This window comes from Ammodytes marinus (assembly GCF_949987685.1).
Source record: "Ammodytes marinus genome assembly, chromosome: 7".
Taxonomy (NCBI): domain Eukaryota; kingdom Metazoa; phylum Chordata; class Actinopteri; order Uranoscopiformes; family Ammodytidae; genus Ammodytes; species Ammodytes marinus.
The window spans coordinates 5,091,678-5,108,983 of NC_137211.1; the positions used below are offsets into that span (position 1 = coordinate 5,091,678).

The 17,306-nt window shown below is 37.4% G+C and overlaps 1 protein-coding gene across 1 annotated transcript in view; it reads right to left on the reverse strand.

Annotated features, from left to right (window-relative positions):
- Positions 1-6,923: 6,923 nt before the first annotated feature.
- The window catches only part of atp9a (ATPase phospholipid transporting 9A), a 45,022-nt gene continuing 34,639 nt past the window's right edge, over positions 6,924-17,306 (reverse strand). Inside the window, exons 24-28 of the mRNA XM_080031906.1 lie at positions 15,885-15,949; positions 15,529-15,637; positions 15,169-15,226; positions 12,879-13,082; positions 6,924-8,907 (exon numbers count right to left, since the gene is read on the reverse strand). Coding sequence (XP_079888032.1) covers positions 8,771-8,907; positions 12,879-13,082; positions 15,169-15,226; positions 15,529-15,637; positions 15,885-15,949 — 573 coding nt within the window. The 3' untranslated portion in view covers positions 6,924-8,770. The remainder of the gene's footprint in view (positions 8,908-12,878; positions 13,083-15,168; positions 15,227-15,528; positions 15,638-15,884; positions 15,950-17,306) is intronic.

Consider the following 17,306-nt stretch of genomic DNA (forward strand, 5'->3'; position numbering starts at 1 on the left):
TATTTTTTTTCCAAACACTGGTACATATTGAGATTGTGACTATTTTGTTCCTATAACATGTCATTTTTAATAGTAGTATTAGTAAAAGTTCTACATTTACATCAAGGTGTTTATTTTACTAAACCTTGTCTGTTTGTGTCTGTATGTTTCTCCTACACAACCATCTCTAACAGCCTTTATTTCAACATTCGTTTTTCTCAATACTTTGAAAGAAAAATCTCAACTTCTAAAGCACTTACATCAACTAAACTTTCCATAATCCTTCTTTCTTAGCACTATTCTGAAGGTTATTACAGAAAAGTCCAACTGCTAAGATGTCCCCCACTAACCCTTAAACTCATTTTTCTCACTGCATGTAGGCCCTACTGTACATAGGAGGTTACAAGTTTCCACAACACAAGTGTGATTTGCAAGTAGGACCATGAATGACAAATGACCAATACTTTGTGATGTCATAAAATGATTACGTCATGAAACAACTCGAGTGTTACATGTTCTAAACTCAAAATTTAAAGTGAGCACAGAGGAACTTTCTCCTCCCTCCATCAGACACATGTGAAAACAGCTTTCTGGTGCCAAACTCAGCATGTATTTCATTCTGCTTAGTGGAGCAAGTAAAGTAAATGTGTGGAGGGGGATTTTTAGTACCAGCACTGTAGGGGACATCTTTAAAAAATACACTGTTTTCAAAGGGAAGTCTGGCACACAATTCAGCATTGTCTTCTAATAAAGAAGCAACACTATAAAATTCAGTGGTGTTTCATAACAATCAATAAATGTTACACAAGCAGTTGTTGTAGCTGCTGCTGCTGCTGCTTGTGGCCATTGACTCCTGACAGGATTTGAGTCTGGGTGCAGCGCTGGCATGTCATTGTGCAATAAGGAATCTTATTTCCTTCCTGCCACAACTTGAGGTCCATGGAAAAAGCTTTGCCGGCTTTTTCCGAATTGTAAGAATGAACTAATACGTTCCATCAACATGGAAACTACATCCATACATAACTGTATATCCACGCTGAAAACGGAAAATATAAACGCCTCCTTACGCAACAAGATTCTGATCAATTCTCAGATGTTTGTAGAAAGAATTTGCCCGTCTTAAATCCAGTGGAAAAGTGGCGGGGTTGAGAGCTCATGGATTTTTCCTCTTTTTTGAGCGCAAGAGTTATACAATCCCATGAAACAATGTCAGCCACCCCCCCCCTACCCCTCCCCCTTGCCTTGTCCACTTTATTCTCTGTCTAGTCCAGGTTTCCAGGTCCATCCTTCAGGATTTTATAACTTCAATGTGTCTGTGTATATGTGTGTATTGTTTTTTTTCTTCCAAAATGTTATTCACCAAAAATCACATCAATAGTCAGATGCATAAAAATACACAATACAATGTCAGAGAGCAAATAGTATTACACACAAGGAACAAATATATACACATACTTTTTTACTCATTCTAATCAGTTAGTGTGTAGTGTAGAAATAGTAAATTAATAAATTGCTAAAATAAAATAAGCAAGGGATGCATTTTTTTTTAAAACATGAATTTGTAAAAGTATACAAAGTGAATAAATCAATCAATCAATCAATCAATCAAAAATGTAATCAAATCACTCAAAAGGGGCTACATTCATTATAAGTATATCGTTTCTGATATGGTAGCAAGGAAGCTCATCAAATACTAAATATATGTAATACATGTTTGCACCAGTCTACAAATCTGTTTATTTTTGTTTCTTATTATTTGTCAGGGAAAGGGATCGGCACAATATGGATGCAAATGAGTCAGTCGTCGGTAGTCAAAACAAGAGTGGAAAAACTCACTCTTCCCTTTACAACTTTTATTCATTACAATAACACAAAATCTCAGCCCCAACAATAATACTAATAAATCACTCCTTGTACCAACAAAAATGTCTTAAATCCGGTCCATCTTGAAGCGTTTTCGGCGGTTTCGTTTAGTTGTTTTTGGGGCGGCTTTAACTATTGTCATAGGAGATCCCAGGGAGAGGCAGAGAATCCCCTTCTGTAGATCTTCTTTTAAACAGTCATGGGTGCTAAGACAAATCAAAGCATTCCAGGCCCACGCGGCTATAAATAGTGTTGAAGAAGGGTGTGTGTGTGTGTGTGTGTGTGTCTGCTTCTGTGAGTAGGGCTTGTCATTGCCAAAAAGAAATCCAGTGTTTACACAGAACCATAACAGTGTGTAGTAAACAATTCATCTGCACCAGCTTGTTCGTTATTTGGTGGCGTTCCAAATCATCCATCAACAGCTTTCTGTTATTTCAAAACAACTCCAAAAAACGCATATAAGCAGTCAAGCAGACACATTTAAAGCTATAGTATAGAGGAGGACGACACCAGTTCATAAATGCTGCCATACTGAGAAATACATAGAGAGTTTTGTGGAGCTGATAGGCTGAATCAACTTTGAGTCAACTCATTTGGAAAACGACTTGAATATAACCAACATTCATTTATATGAAAAAGTTACGCACTATAGCTTTGACATGGCATATTATCCTAGGAGCATAATTCAACTTCAGCACTGTTGAAAATGTGTTTATTAGTAGGCCTTTAACCAATTAGATTAACACAGAAGCAGAGCTGACCTCAGGCCCACACTACAGCAGCATTAACAGTTTAGTGTTCTCTGCAGGAAACTGGCGAAGGCCCCAGTGGCTGTGTTGATGTGGTGGCCTCGCCTCGGCCCAAAGGCTGGCTATGGATCCCACATTGTTCCATAGTATCATTTGTATCAACTGCTCCAGTCAGCACCCTGTGACGAGCTGTGGTAGATTCTCTAGCACTGTAATAGCGGTTCTCTCTCTCTCTCTCTCTCTCTCTCTCTACCCCTCTCTCTCTCTCTCTCTCTCTACGTCTGTCTATTTTTCCATTGGGAGCAGTGTGTAAGATGTTTCCGAACTGGAAAGAAATTCCTAACTAGGTCTCGGATTTTGCCAAAGATAAAAACGCACCAACCAACCATCCCGATAATTAGCCTGGATATGTTGCGTAAGAGCTTCGTTTTTGACCTAAAAAATCCAAAACTTAAAAACTAACAAAAAACACAGGCTACGTAAATTCCAAAATTCCCTTTGACTGTTTGATTGGATTGTGGATTTGGCCCCGGGAGCATCTGGGGCTCTCCATAGCTGGCTGCAGCAGAGGAGGGGAAAGACCACGAATGTTAAGGGTTTAAAGCAGGCCAAGCTCTGTGGAACTCTGGGGTGGAATTTCAACTTTTCTTTTTTCATTGGACTGATTAAGTTAAACGGTTTTCTTTTTAATGGTATAACTTACGCATGCAGGGCAGTGGAACAAGTAGAGAGAAAAAAAAAAGTTTGGACAAACATGGAAGTTTTTTTAATTGGAACACGCAGTTACTGAGGTGCCTGACTGCGTGTGTTGAAAAAAAAGAAGGGGGGGAAAAGATTTTATGGGCTTGAGAATGTAGGCCAACTCAAACCATCGCTCGGGCTGGGAGAGACGTCATGTAAGCTTTCAACAACTTTATAACCTGTAACCTACATGGATGATTAACGTGGTTCCTTCTGAAAACATGGAATTTCAAAATAAAAGTGAAGAAATGTTTCCCCAGCGAGTTGTAGCTTTTATAAATGATTAGGGGAAGGTGGGGTGATTTGTGCAACTTTTTACTCAAAGTGATTTTAAAGTGAGGCCTTGACAGTTATGTCTCCAACTCAAATATGTACATATATTTCAGGATGTTGTGCATCCCTGGCAATAAAAACTTTGGATCTGGAATAAACTGTTTAAGAAATATAGCTTTCGGAAAAAAAGTTGTCTTGTCGCACAAATCACCCCACGTAGTGGGGTGATTTGTGCGTCATTGTGTCACAATGACAAAGTCACCATCATCATCTTTCTGGCCATCTGAACTCTCATCAGTGGTGTCGTTAAGTGGAATTGAGATGTCACTCTCTCCTGAGCTACTGTAGACTATCACTTTCTTTTGGTGACCAGCGTATACAGCCATGCCACTGGCACAACTCTCAGAAATGTACTTTGCACTAGTTGCTCCGTGCTTGTGGAACCAACTGCCACCTGACAAATGTGATTCCCCCTACATTTCTGCCTTTAAATCAAGGCTCAAAACCCATATGTACACCCTGGTGTTTCCTCCCCATTAACCTCTGCACTACTTACTTACCTCTGCACTACTATCTGTGTTTATGTGGATGTATGGGCTTTACGTCTTTTATTTTGGTTATTGTTATTTTACCTTCATTGTTTACCTACTGAATGCACTATGTACAGCACTTTGGACAGTGCAAACTGTCATAAATGTGCTTTTATAAATACATTTTACTTACTTACTTACTTATAACTCACCCAGGCCCTTGCGCACAAATCACCCCATCCCCAGAATTTTGGATAATAGGCATGATGCAGCAATTTAGGGTTGACATTATGCTAACTATATAGACTCAAAGTGTAGCATACCAAAGCACTAAAACATGTGTCAAATGTTTTCAAACGTGTCTATAATTGTTCAGACACAATAATCAAAAAACCTTGATCATGGAAATTTTACTTTGAAAGGCAAAACACAGTTTTTTGAGCTTAAATGTGCTTATATCTTATTCCTTGTGTCTCCCTTCTTTACAGGATGAGTCAAATGGATGGCTCTTCTTAAATATGTGGTCACATTTCCAATTTCTTCCACGGTTTTCTAGAAACAAGGGGTTTTGCAACTTCCAAAATGCACAAATCACCCCACCTTCCCCTATAGGTGATTTAATAAAAAGTTACGTATATATTATTTTGTATTATGCTATTATTTTTTTGATTCCTGTTTGTGTTTAAGGTGAGACAAGGCAGGCAAAAACATTGTTTGCTCAAGCACTGGTCAAATTTGAAGTTTTTGGCTATGTTGCTTCCACAACATGTCTTTTTCCATACTAGTATAAATGAAAGGTCCAAAATGTACATTGAGATTTGCATTTGACTAAACCTTACCTGTTAACTTCTGTATATTTCTCTTATACAACCATCTTTAACGGCCATTATCTCAAAATTAGATTTTTTTCTCAATACTCTAAACCACAAATCTCAACTTCTAAAGCACTTACATCAAGTGAACTTTCCATAATCATCCTTTGCACTATTCTGAAGATTATTACATGAGGATTTCTTCATATTGTTTTTAATTGTCCCAAGTGATTTAAGATACATTTTTCACTTAAAAACATGCTGGAAATGCATTGTTAAGACCTGTACATAGTAGTTTTTGATTTATAAAAATGAAAAAAGTCCGTATCCAATATTTTTTCTGTAAAAACCTTGGCAAAAAAATAAAATAATAATGCAAGTAATCAGGTGGCAAAGTTTCATTATGAACATTACCCTATTCACCTGCAGTGTCACAGTTTAAGCTGGTGGTTTACCTTAGACATGAGTGAAGAAAGCTTGAGACCACAGCAGTGTCTGCAGCCGTCAGGGACTCCCTCCTCTGGTGAGACGGTGCCAAACACCCCGGGCTGCTCCCTCTGTCTGTGGGTCATGGCCTGTGTAGCTCACACCTCGTCAGCCACTGCAATACACTAGACTGGGCTTGGAACAGACACACAACCAGGACAGACATAATTGTTTTTACATGCAAACTGTGGAGGACAGATTTAGGCCAGATTCAGTTCCCATGTATTTAAGAGGACTTCCCCCTAGGAAAAGGGAAAATATTACAGTTCATTCAAGCACAACAAAGTCTGCTTTCTTGTTTTACTTACTATTTTTTATTTTATTTTTTCCCAAAAATGTTTTATTGTTTGTTTTGCAGGCAAGTACAAATAGACAAAAATAGAACAGAGACTGTATTTTTACTTACCATTCTTATCACAGCATGTTGAAGAATACTCTCCATTTTATTCTATTTTGATTTAGTTTGAGGCCACATTAAGCCGAACTGGTTCCACTTTTAGAATTCATGAAATGGTCATTAAGCTATATTAAGCGCCATTATGTCATTGTGTTGTGTCTACGTGTTTATCAATTTTGTAAACACATTAATAAATTACACCAAAGTCCTTTAGTCCATTGTAAAATTTAAAGGATGAGGCTGGTTATATTCAGATTTTTCTGGCTGAGAAATTCACTTTTTCATCATTTAAAACTGTATATTTTCAACATTCTCCGTAAACATTTTCTTAATAAACGAATAGGCTAAAGGTGTGAAACTGATTAGATATAGAATAACACATCTGCTATTTTCCTGAGATATGTTGGCGACAAGACACATTTTTTAAAACAGTCACATGGAAGAAAAAAATGCCACAAATTAAAAGAAAAACAATGCGATTTATTAACCGTCATCACAACATTAACACCAACACAATTCTCCCTTTTTTGTTCTACTCAGAAGTGCAATGAGTGCAATCAACGCCATTAAATAAAACATGTTAATAAATAAGAAAAAAACAAGTTATTTACAATAAGCCAAATCATTTTTTTAGCATCATTCATAGTTTGTGATTCTATTACATAAACATAAAAATATAATAATAAATCAGTAGTACAAAAGAAAAATTCTGTGCAAAAAGCTTGCTGAATTCAGATGGGATTCAATTTTTTTAAATTCACATATAATTGAGAGGATAAATGATTACTTATGGCACCCTGGACAGTCACTCGTGTCTTGTTTTTGAACTAGAAGTGACTAAAAGTGTGGCCATGTTATTTCCTTAAGTTAATCATTATTTACAGTATCTCCACCATAGAACCAGTAGTGAAATGAAATATGAGGAGGGAAGTACCATGTCAGTTTTTTTCGTCTCTCATTTGGCATAGGGCTGCATGATTAATCGGAAAATAAATCATGATTTTGATTTATATATATCTATACAGTCTCTTTTCTAAATGATGATACTTACAGTAGATGGTTGTCGAAAATGGACTGGGTGCTAGGTTTTATGTTTTTGTTATAATTTATTCGAGAGCTGCACCTTTTTTGTAGTTTTTTATATTTTAGAATTATTATTGTTTTTGTTTTTAAAGAATCAAGAATCGTGATCTCAATTCTTGAGGCGAAAAATTCTGCTTCACATTTTTATCCCAAAAAATCTTGCAGCCCTAATTGTGCATCAGTAGTAATACTTAGACAATATTAACATTATTATTCCAGTTATGTCATCCCATTGTTCTTTCACAGCTATAGCTGAACTGTGTATGTTAGTAGAAGTGACTACTAGGCCCTGCTGGATTAGTCAAGATGAATACAAAAAGTGACAGGGGGGCAAAGGGGGTAGCTAAACACACACCCGTCACTGAAGTATTTTCAGTTATGGCTTTTTCGGTCGACGTTAGTTACCGTGAGTCATCATGCGATGTTTGAAAGCGTGGCCGGAGCTGGCCTTACTGGGTGACCACATGAGAAGCGGCACATTCGGGAGAGCCCTGTCCCGGGGCGGAAAGGTTTTTAGACTGCAAATAACCCAACACTCCTTTTGTGGCTGTTTTTGACCACGCTCCACAAACACTAACAAACTCAGGGTCCACACTCACACACACACAAATGCACGCACACAGACACACACACACACACACACACACATGCACGCACACAGGCACACACACAGACAGATTTAACATCAGACAGCACGGGGTCATGCTAAAATAAACACCACCTCCTCCGCGCCGTGTCGGGACCGGACCGAGCCCGTAGCATCGCGGTGACGCAGAGAAAAACAAACACACACAAACTTGCAGATGTGTGTTTTATGCAAAGTCTAGCCAGTCAACTTTTTTTCCTTTTTCTTTTTTTTCTCGTAGAATTCTCAAACTCCATTTTAAGAAGTCACTGTTTAGTGTGAATCAAGTCCTGAGTGAGAACGCTACGTCAATTTTTCAGTGCCGGACAATAAAAGCCGTTTTACTTTTTTTAAGATGGAAATGAGAGAAATAGAATTTCCGACCCCAAATGACACATTTACACTACTGAGCAACTTTTCCACTAACTTTTTCTTGATGACGATCTTTAACATTATGAATCAACCTAGACCTGCATGACTTACTGGACTGATTTTGTGCCTTAATTTGATCGCATACAGACCAAATACCCCAGTGCATTCACATTGCATATTTACATTCTGATAAAGACATTGCAATGCTCATAATTCACCTGAAAATAAAAAAGTAGGTACAACTAACTCTTAAAGCTATAGTGCGTAACTTCTGTTGGCCCCATAAGGAATTCTGTTTAGGTCAACACTGTTGGCTCATCTACGTGAGGTAAGCCTTCAGTGATCGCGCATGGATTTTATACCTGCATGCTGTACGTCCAGGGTTTTTTCTTAGCAGTAGAATCAACGACTGAAACATTTCGTGGGCGCCTCTTGAGCTCCTGCGCCTGTATCAGGGGGGGTGACACCAGTTTGTAAATGCTTCCATAAATGCTGGCTTTATCAACTTTGTGTCATCTTCTTGGGGATGGCTTTAAAATAAAAAAATAATTCAAATAAAAAAGTCACACACTATAGCTTTAACCTACGACTCACTGAAGTTGTTTTCCACATAGCAAAATGATCATTAAGCCTTTGCATCAATCACACCTGTAGCAAGTTAACACTGCTTTTTTTTAACCCACAAACTCTCCCTTTCAAGTCACTGACAAATTTGTCCGTCTTTCTAATTTTTTTCAAGTCGAACTTTTCAGAACAAATTAAAGGGGGATATGAATCTGTGCTGGATTGGCTTGGTCTGAAAGCGCAGCCTGGGACACCTGTTCTGATGTAGTTTATTGTGTGAGGCTCCTCTGAAGGCCTTACGACGTGAGCTTGGAGTAGCTGGGAGGAGAGAAGCGTCTGCGGAGATACTTGAGGATGTAGAGAGGCAGACAGCTGACCAGCGTTATGACCAGAACCTTCCACAGGAACGACACCGTGGTGATGAAGTAAACATCTGAAATACATGGAAGAGGGGATAGCTTAGAATGAGTAGGAGGAAACAAACACTGTAGATATGTATTTTTTTTTTCAATTTCAAGCTTTATTAGACAGTACAGATTTTAAATGGGGAGACAGAGAGAGAGGGGGGATGACATGCAGTAAAGGTCCACTAGTCGGATTCGAACCAGCGACCACTGCAACGAAGGCCGGAGCAAATATGGTAAGCGCTCTATCCAGTACGCCACCGGAGCGCCCGTATATGTCATTTTTTGAGAGTGACAACTTGTTGTTGTTTCATGTGCCAGGCCGTCAATGTAAAGAAGATTGTGTTCTTAATGACCTGTCTGGTTAAATAATTGTAAAAATTATATATTTTTTTTCTAATTTTCAAAATGTTATTAATAATCAAGTCATGTGAGATCTCGGTACTGGCCCGTGAGTTACCAGTTTTTCTAATCTTTTTTTCTAATTTGTTGACATTTTGATCATTTTACATTCAAACTTTGCCATAATATCTATAAGCAGCCCCTGTTTTCAATGCACTGACTAGTGGATGAACAGACAACTATTAATGGATTGCTTCGATATTGAAGAAAACTGAAAAAACTTTTGTAGATTCTCAGCGAAGTTCAGGTGTTGAAAGCAGCGTCTTTTTTTCTCTGATATATGACAGATTAGCTGGACATTAGAAAGTATAAGTTATACTCGTAAACATCTTTGCATCTTCTGTTTGTGTTCATAAAGCTTAAGGCAAATTAGATTTATACTTTGTATGACTTTTTTAATGCCATATTAATTTATATAAATCAATTTAAAGACCAATTTTACAATCACCGATTATCTCATGAGGAGTTTGGAAGGATATCCGTCCTTTAATGAAAGCTTTACCTCTTACCAAACGTCTTTGAAAAATATCCAATTAAGTTTGTAAACGGCTTCACATGCAATGGAAGTTTTGCCTTTAAAAAATCTATTCTAGTCCGACTTCAAAAAGGGAGAAAATGTGTCCCAAAAAAAGTGTCCACTTGACCGCATGCCAGTCATGATCCGCAGTGGTGGAGATTGTAGGCTGGAAATGGAACTCCACACCACACATAAAGCTGAAAATAAAGTCTTGGAAAGCTCTCGGTTAGGGTATTGTGTATGTCACCAGTCTTAATCTGGCAACACTAAAATTGGCTTATTGTTTTTTACCAGCTTGAGTAAATAAATCCAATTGCCAATAGTCTGGCAAAGTGTAGGCTTTAGCAGAGAAAATATGAAGAAAAACAATACACACGTTTTCTGCTATAAACGCTATGTCTATTTCTGACTTCTAATCGGTTAATGTCTATTGTGTATTACAAGCAAAACACCCCATAGCCAAATCCAATAGCCAAATGATCTTGTCTTTGAAAAACTTACTTTATGATTACAGGTAAATATTCCAACTTCGATAAAATAAGAAGAAGTTTAAAAAAAAAAATTATAGAATGAGTGAGAGCCATAGAAACCTTCTAGTCTAATTGTATGATTTCAAATGACAATCATTCATTTTCTTTAATTAGTATGTTAATCTGAATTTGGATACATGCTGATACATACTTTGGACAATGAAGTGGAACTCATTGTAGTACCCTGTCTTAATAAACTTTATAGGAATATACCTTCCTGTTAACCTGGCACCTTATTTGAACTGAGTTGTTGTTGTTGTTGTAATCCATGTAAAAAAAAAATAAATAAAAAATAAAAACCTATTTTTTTTTTTTTTTTTAACTAATTCTGTTTCTATCCAACACTATATACAATATATTATTCTTGTGCCCACTGTGTTTTCTACCATACCCTCCTTCACTGTGACAAACCCCTGAACCCTGGCAGTGCAGAGGAAACAGAACAGTTGGCATTTCCTCTCTGATACTACGGTATGCCCCGATTCGTTTGTCAATGCCCTCACCTTTTAGCCTTCCTAGTACCACAGTATCCAGGATAACACGGCTTATTGTTCACCAGAGGCATAATATGAAGGAGCAGGTCCACATCACTGCTGAATGCTGACGTACTATTTCAAGGTCGGCAAAAAGCACAACAGCATCAGCTAAGCGGCAGTAAAATGAATGCACAATAGCACTTGTTTCCTTGTCTCATTGCTATATGCCGCTACAGTCTTCTGATAACATTTTTGATTCACATGAACTGTTTTTTTGACCTTGTGAAGCACACAAATTTGTTTTGAAAAAGGCTGTATGAATAAAGTTGTCATCTTTATCGACAGTGTGGTTGCTGTGGGGGAATGTTAGCGCTTTTTACATATTTAATCTAAATAATTACCTCTTATTTAGAGATTTTGTTTCTCATCTGTGATTATTAAATTATTGTATTTAATCAAATGCAAAATGAAATAAAAAAATCATATATATACAGCTGTGGAAAAAATTAAGACACCACTCCATTTGTTCAGTGTCTCTATTTAGAAGCATATGTTTGAGTAAAATGAACATTTTGATTTTATAATATACTACTGACAACTTTTTTACCAAATTCACAATAACATTATTGTCATTTAGAGCATCAGTAAGTAATGTAGAGATAAAGATTTAAGAAAAATCCAGACTGGTCTCTAAATTTTTTCCGGGGCTGTATAGGGGAAGGTGGGGTGATTTGTGCATTTTGGAAGTTGCAAAACCCCTTGTTTCTAGAAAACCGTGGAAGAAATTGGAAATGTGACCACATATTTAAGAAGAGCCATCCATTTGACTCATCCTGTAAAGAAGGGAGACACAAGGAATAAGATATAAGCACATTTAAGCTCAAAAAACTGTGTTTTGCCTTTCAAAGTACAATTTCCATGATCAAGGTTTTTTGATTATTGTGTCTGAACAATTATAGACACGTTTGAAAACATTTGACACATGTTTTAGTGCTTTGGTATGCTACACTTTGAGTCTATATAGTTAGCACAATGTCAACCCTAAATTGCTGCATCATGCCTATTATCCAAAATTCTGGGGATGGGGTGATTTGTGCGCAAGGGCCTGGGTGAGTTATAAGTAAGTAAGTAAGTAAAATGTATTTATAAAAGCACATTTATGACAGTTTGCACTGTCCAAAGTGCTGTACATAGTGCATTCAGTAGGTAAACAATGAAGGTAAAATAACAATAACCAAAATAAAAGACGTAAAGCCCATACATCCACATAAACACAGATAGTAGTGCAGAGGTAAGTAAGTAGTGCAGAGGTTAATGGGGAGGAAACACCAGGGTGTACATATGGGTTTTGAGCCTTGATTTAAAGGCAGAAATGTAAGGGGAATCACATTTGTCAGGTGGCAGTTGGTTCCACAAGCACGGAGCAACTAGTGCAAAGTACATTTCTGAGAGTTGTGCCAGTGGCATGGCTGTATACGCTGGTCACCAAAAGAAAGTGATTGTCTACAGTAGCTCAGAAGAGAGTGACATCTCAATTCCACTTAACGACACCACTGATGAGAGTTCAGATGGCCAGAAAGATGATGATGGTGACTTTGTCATTGTGACACAATGACGCACAAATCACCCCACTACGTGGGGTGATTTGTGCGACAAGACAACTTTTTTTCCGAAAGCTATATTTCTTAAACAGTTTATTCCAGATCCAAAGTTTTTATTGCCAGGGATGCACAACATCCTGAAATATATGTACATATTTGAGTTGGAGACATAACTGTCAAGGCCTCACTTTAAAATCACTTTGAGTAAAAAGTTGCACAAATCACCCCACCTTCCCCTATAATTTATTATAATGTAATTTTTTGAAATAATTTTTTGCATTTGAAGAAGTACAAAAAGTGTGTGTGTGTGTGTGTGTGTGTGTGTGTGTGTGTGTGTGTGTGTGTTCGTGTGTTCGTGTGTGTTCGTTCGTCTGTGTGTGTGTGTGTGTGTGTGTGTGTGTGTGTGTGTGTGTGTTTGTTCGTGTGTGTGTGTGTGTGTGTGTGTGTGTGTGTGTGTGTGTGTGTGTCTCACACCTATGAACTCGTGCAGGAACACCAGTGAGGCGATATAACAGGCCAAACTGAGGAGCTCTCCTACGATCATGAGCCAGTGCCAGGTCTGGATGGTGAGAGCCACCATCAGCAGCTCGGTCAGGATCAGAGAGGTGAAGGAGATGGCAACGATGTGGAGGAACTCTGATTCAAACAGTAGCAACGCTCCGTACATTATGATGCTACCTGGGGAGTTACAATAGAGAAAAATATAGTAAGTAAGTAAGTAAGTAAGTAAGTAAGTAAGTAAGTAAGTAAGTAAGTAAGTAAGTAAGTAAGTAAGTAAGTAAGTAAGTAAGTAAGTAAGTAAGTAAAATGTATTTATATAGCGCTTTTTACAGACAGGGTCACACACTGCTTTACAATGTGCATAGAAAATAAAAGCATAGTAAAAGAATACGTCGAAGAATAAAATGTATTAAAAAACACAACAGATAATATTAGCAACATACATAAAATACAGAAGTTACCCAAAAGCTGAACTTGTGTTAAAGGCCAATGCAAAAAAAGTGACGTTTTAAACTGGTCAACTTTACAGAGTTCCATGGAGAGTTAGAAGAGGGAACAATATGAGAGCGAGACCAGCTTTACCAAGATTGAAAAGTGACATTTATCAAGTGTTTCAGTCAATGCACTTAACAGTAAATCGGAAGAGTCCAAAAAATTCAAGTTTTATACGTCCTTACATACTTTATACATACTTCCTTTAAACAAACTTCCAATCAGTTCATTTAATGAGTAACATAAACTGTATATATTTCTATATTTTGTCCGTATCAATAATTTATCTATCTCCTTTTCCTTCTACACAGCATTTCCTTAAATGATAAAAATGTCATGTTTATACTGGTTGTTGTGAGTGTGTGTGTCTAAATGAGCGGACTGTGTCGCTTACTAGTAGCTAACATGGAAAATTCAAATGTACGGTCTTGACATGCTCTATATGAAAAGTGCCAAGAAATAACTTGTTATATACAGTATAATAATAATATATCTAATAATAACTGTTTTGATTTGGTGCTATGTAAATACAGCAATTTTTAACATATTCAAACTGCCACTGACTTATATTTTGTATAGATGGATTCCCTCCCCTTGATAATACAAACTGTAAAAAGACAGTTATTAAAGCGATACCAACACACAAAGCTGTAGTGGAAAACAGACCTTGTTATTTGGAAAAAATATATACAGTAATCTTAAAATGAGGCGTTCACATTTAGACAGAAATAGATAAAAGGTTTCGGGGCGTAGCTATAGTAATGCTCCTGTAATCACCTTTTCAATGCAAATGGCCCATGAAGGGAAATCTACCTTAAGGGCTTATTTGAACAACAACGTCGGCGTACAGAACTAAACTGTCGAAAATGAAGAAGAAAGTGTGTGGGCAGCTTTGGGTGTAACGTGTCACGAAAAGAGCGAGAGAGATTCTTTTTATCTGTGTTTTGTCAGTTTGCCTAAAATTGGACATCTGATTTATATCACGTTGTCTGATCCGATGCCTCGCACATCTGCAAACGACTAAGAGAAAAATGTGGCCTAAGATAGTGTGTGTGTGTGTGTGTGTGTGTGTGTGTGTACGCTTCAAAATAATGACTGCTGCTGTGACTATGAGACAATATGTTTGCACTGTGGGTTGTTGTTTTAGGTTATTATGAGTACATCTCCCTCCTACGGCAGTTAGAATGAACTTTGATTATTTTCATTTAAAACAAAAAAAAATGTTTTAACCCATTCGGAACCACACAAAAAAATATATTGTAATTGTTGCTTTATACAGCTGCAATTGTAAATCGTCAGCAATAAAATTATTATTTTTCTGGATTAGTAAAAATGTAAATAAATTGTCTTGAGAGCCTTTTTTAATTTATTTTTATAATTCCTGTTTTTTTTTTTTTAACAAAAATATGAGCTTATTTTTTTTCCTTCTTGTGAATGGATAACTTGTGTCATCAAATAAAGCAATTCTTTAAACCACATTCTGTATATAATTAGTATACATTTGACAAAACACATAGTCATTGAGCCAGTCCAGAATATTTTTTATATTATATTATATTATTTTTCTATATTCAGTTTATTGGGTTTAATATAACAGCAGTACTAATTGTTTTGGTTGTTTAAAGTCCACACAATGTCACTTTTTGTGTGTAATGTTGGAATATCTAACTGCAACCTCTTGAATGACTGCTTCTCCTCTATCTAAGCATAATGGAAAAGTTATGTCTGTTGAAATGAATGGTGGATCTGAATGAGTTCAACTATCCCTTACCTTGATAGATACTTATCAAAACCCATATTAGGAAAGTTTTGAAAGACAGCGGTCGACCCTGTGGGAAGAAAACAAGAGAACAATACATGATGTATTTATTTGTTTTGTTATTGTTGCTATTTTTGGGAGAGAATTGTGAGAGCCTGTGTATGTACTGTATGTGTTTCTCTTAAATAATTAGTTTTGTGTATGGTGTTTGTACTGTATGTTTTTGTGAGGACACCCTCGACAACGAGATGCTACATCTCAAGGGGCTTTTCATCAAATACATTTTTTTGAAATTAAGATATTGGTGTACATTTTTTATACATGTTTTGGCTGCAATGTAAAATAAATAAATAATAATAAAAATTACAATACCTTCAATAGATCTTTATATAATTCAGGGTACAACATTGCGACCTCTGACTTCACATCTTTGTCCAACACCAGGGAGAAGACAGGGAACATGGTGAAGATGGTTGAGTAACTAAAGACAGACAACAACAAAAATGCTCCAGATGATATAACATATACGAGAACTTTCACACGTTCCATTGTCCTATTCAGCAGTGAAATTGCATCAGTGAGCGCACTGGTGTCCACACTTTCATATTTTCCACTTCTCACATTACAACAGTGCTTTAACACAGAAGGAAATGCCAGGGGAAAAAACATGGCAGCCAAAAATGCTCTGTCGATAAGTCATCAGAGCTAGGCAGAGGTTTGTATCTCACCCAATGGTCAGGAATCCTTGGTAGAGGGGGACCGAAGCAAAGAAGAAAACAGAGGAGAAGACCGCCTAGATAAACAGACAAAGAAGAAAGAGGAGAGACAATAAAATAAGTGCGCAATATTTATTTAAATTTTTTTATTAATACAAATTGATAATTGTTGTCAAAATCACTTTGTCAAAATCAGTGGATATGTCCTCACAATCCGCAACCTGTCCTCACTTTGTATGCACTGAAAAATAAAATCTTGTTGTTAATACACAGCCTAGGCTCTGTAAACGGGTTTGTGAACAAATGTAACTGTGACTAGCAACATGCCTGTTTACAGAGCCTAGGCTATGTATTAACACTGGATTTATTTTTTCGACGCACACACACACGCGCGCACACACACGCACACACACACACACACACAGGTAGCGGATCATGAGGATATTCTCAAATGATTCTGACAAAGTTATTTTGACAACAAGCATTCTCCAGATCACTGACTCAAATGGTAAAATGGTCTACGCTACATCAGAGCAATAGGAGCAAATGACAGACACAGCATGACTATGCCACCGTAACACACAAATCAAAAGGTAACCACACTCTGACTAATAAATGACCTAAATCCCACATATTAAAACACAACACCGCAATAATCTGCATTCTACCGCAGCGCTACTGACGGAGAAAAGAAAATTCACTGACTAACTCTAGCATGTGTGTTTCTTCAACATATGGACCATGATGCCAACATTGAGCTGTCAAAGTAGTCAGGCCTGGTCCCAAAAGCAGACAGCTGTGGTTGTGGTTGGTGTTAATGTGAGACATGTGGTGTGTGTAGGAGGGCCTCCCCCAAAATGCCTACAACCCCAGAATCCACGGTGCAGTGAGTCACGGGCTTGTCCCTCTATAGTGGGGGCTGAAGGTTGGATTGGGACATGGGAATATGGGAATATGGCAATGGCTGTGTTGGAAAAGCCCCTACTAACGTCCTCCCTCCTATATACTCAACATGTTTATACTACATACTGTCTACTAAACGATCGATTGTGTATGCGAGGTTCGTCGGACAGTTTACACTAAAGTATACAGAAGCAATAAATAATTTATAAAAAAAACTTCTGTGTCGTTTGAAAAGATGCAATGCGTAGTGGGGCGGTTGAGTAGGAAAAGTAACCTATCGATCCATACACAAAATCTTCCCGGAAGTAAGTACTCATCTGGGCCTTTCTCGCCTACACAAACTCGCGTACATAATATAACCACAATATACTCAAACTGATGTCAAAATGAGTGTGAGTAGGACGTTAGTATGGCTTTTCGAACACAGCCAATATGGGAATAGAAGTGGGGACAGTGTCTTAAAGGGCAACACGGGCTGAGTCCTCTGAGTCACTGTGTGTGCACCCCACCCTACCATGACCTCTGGCTGGC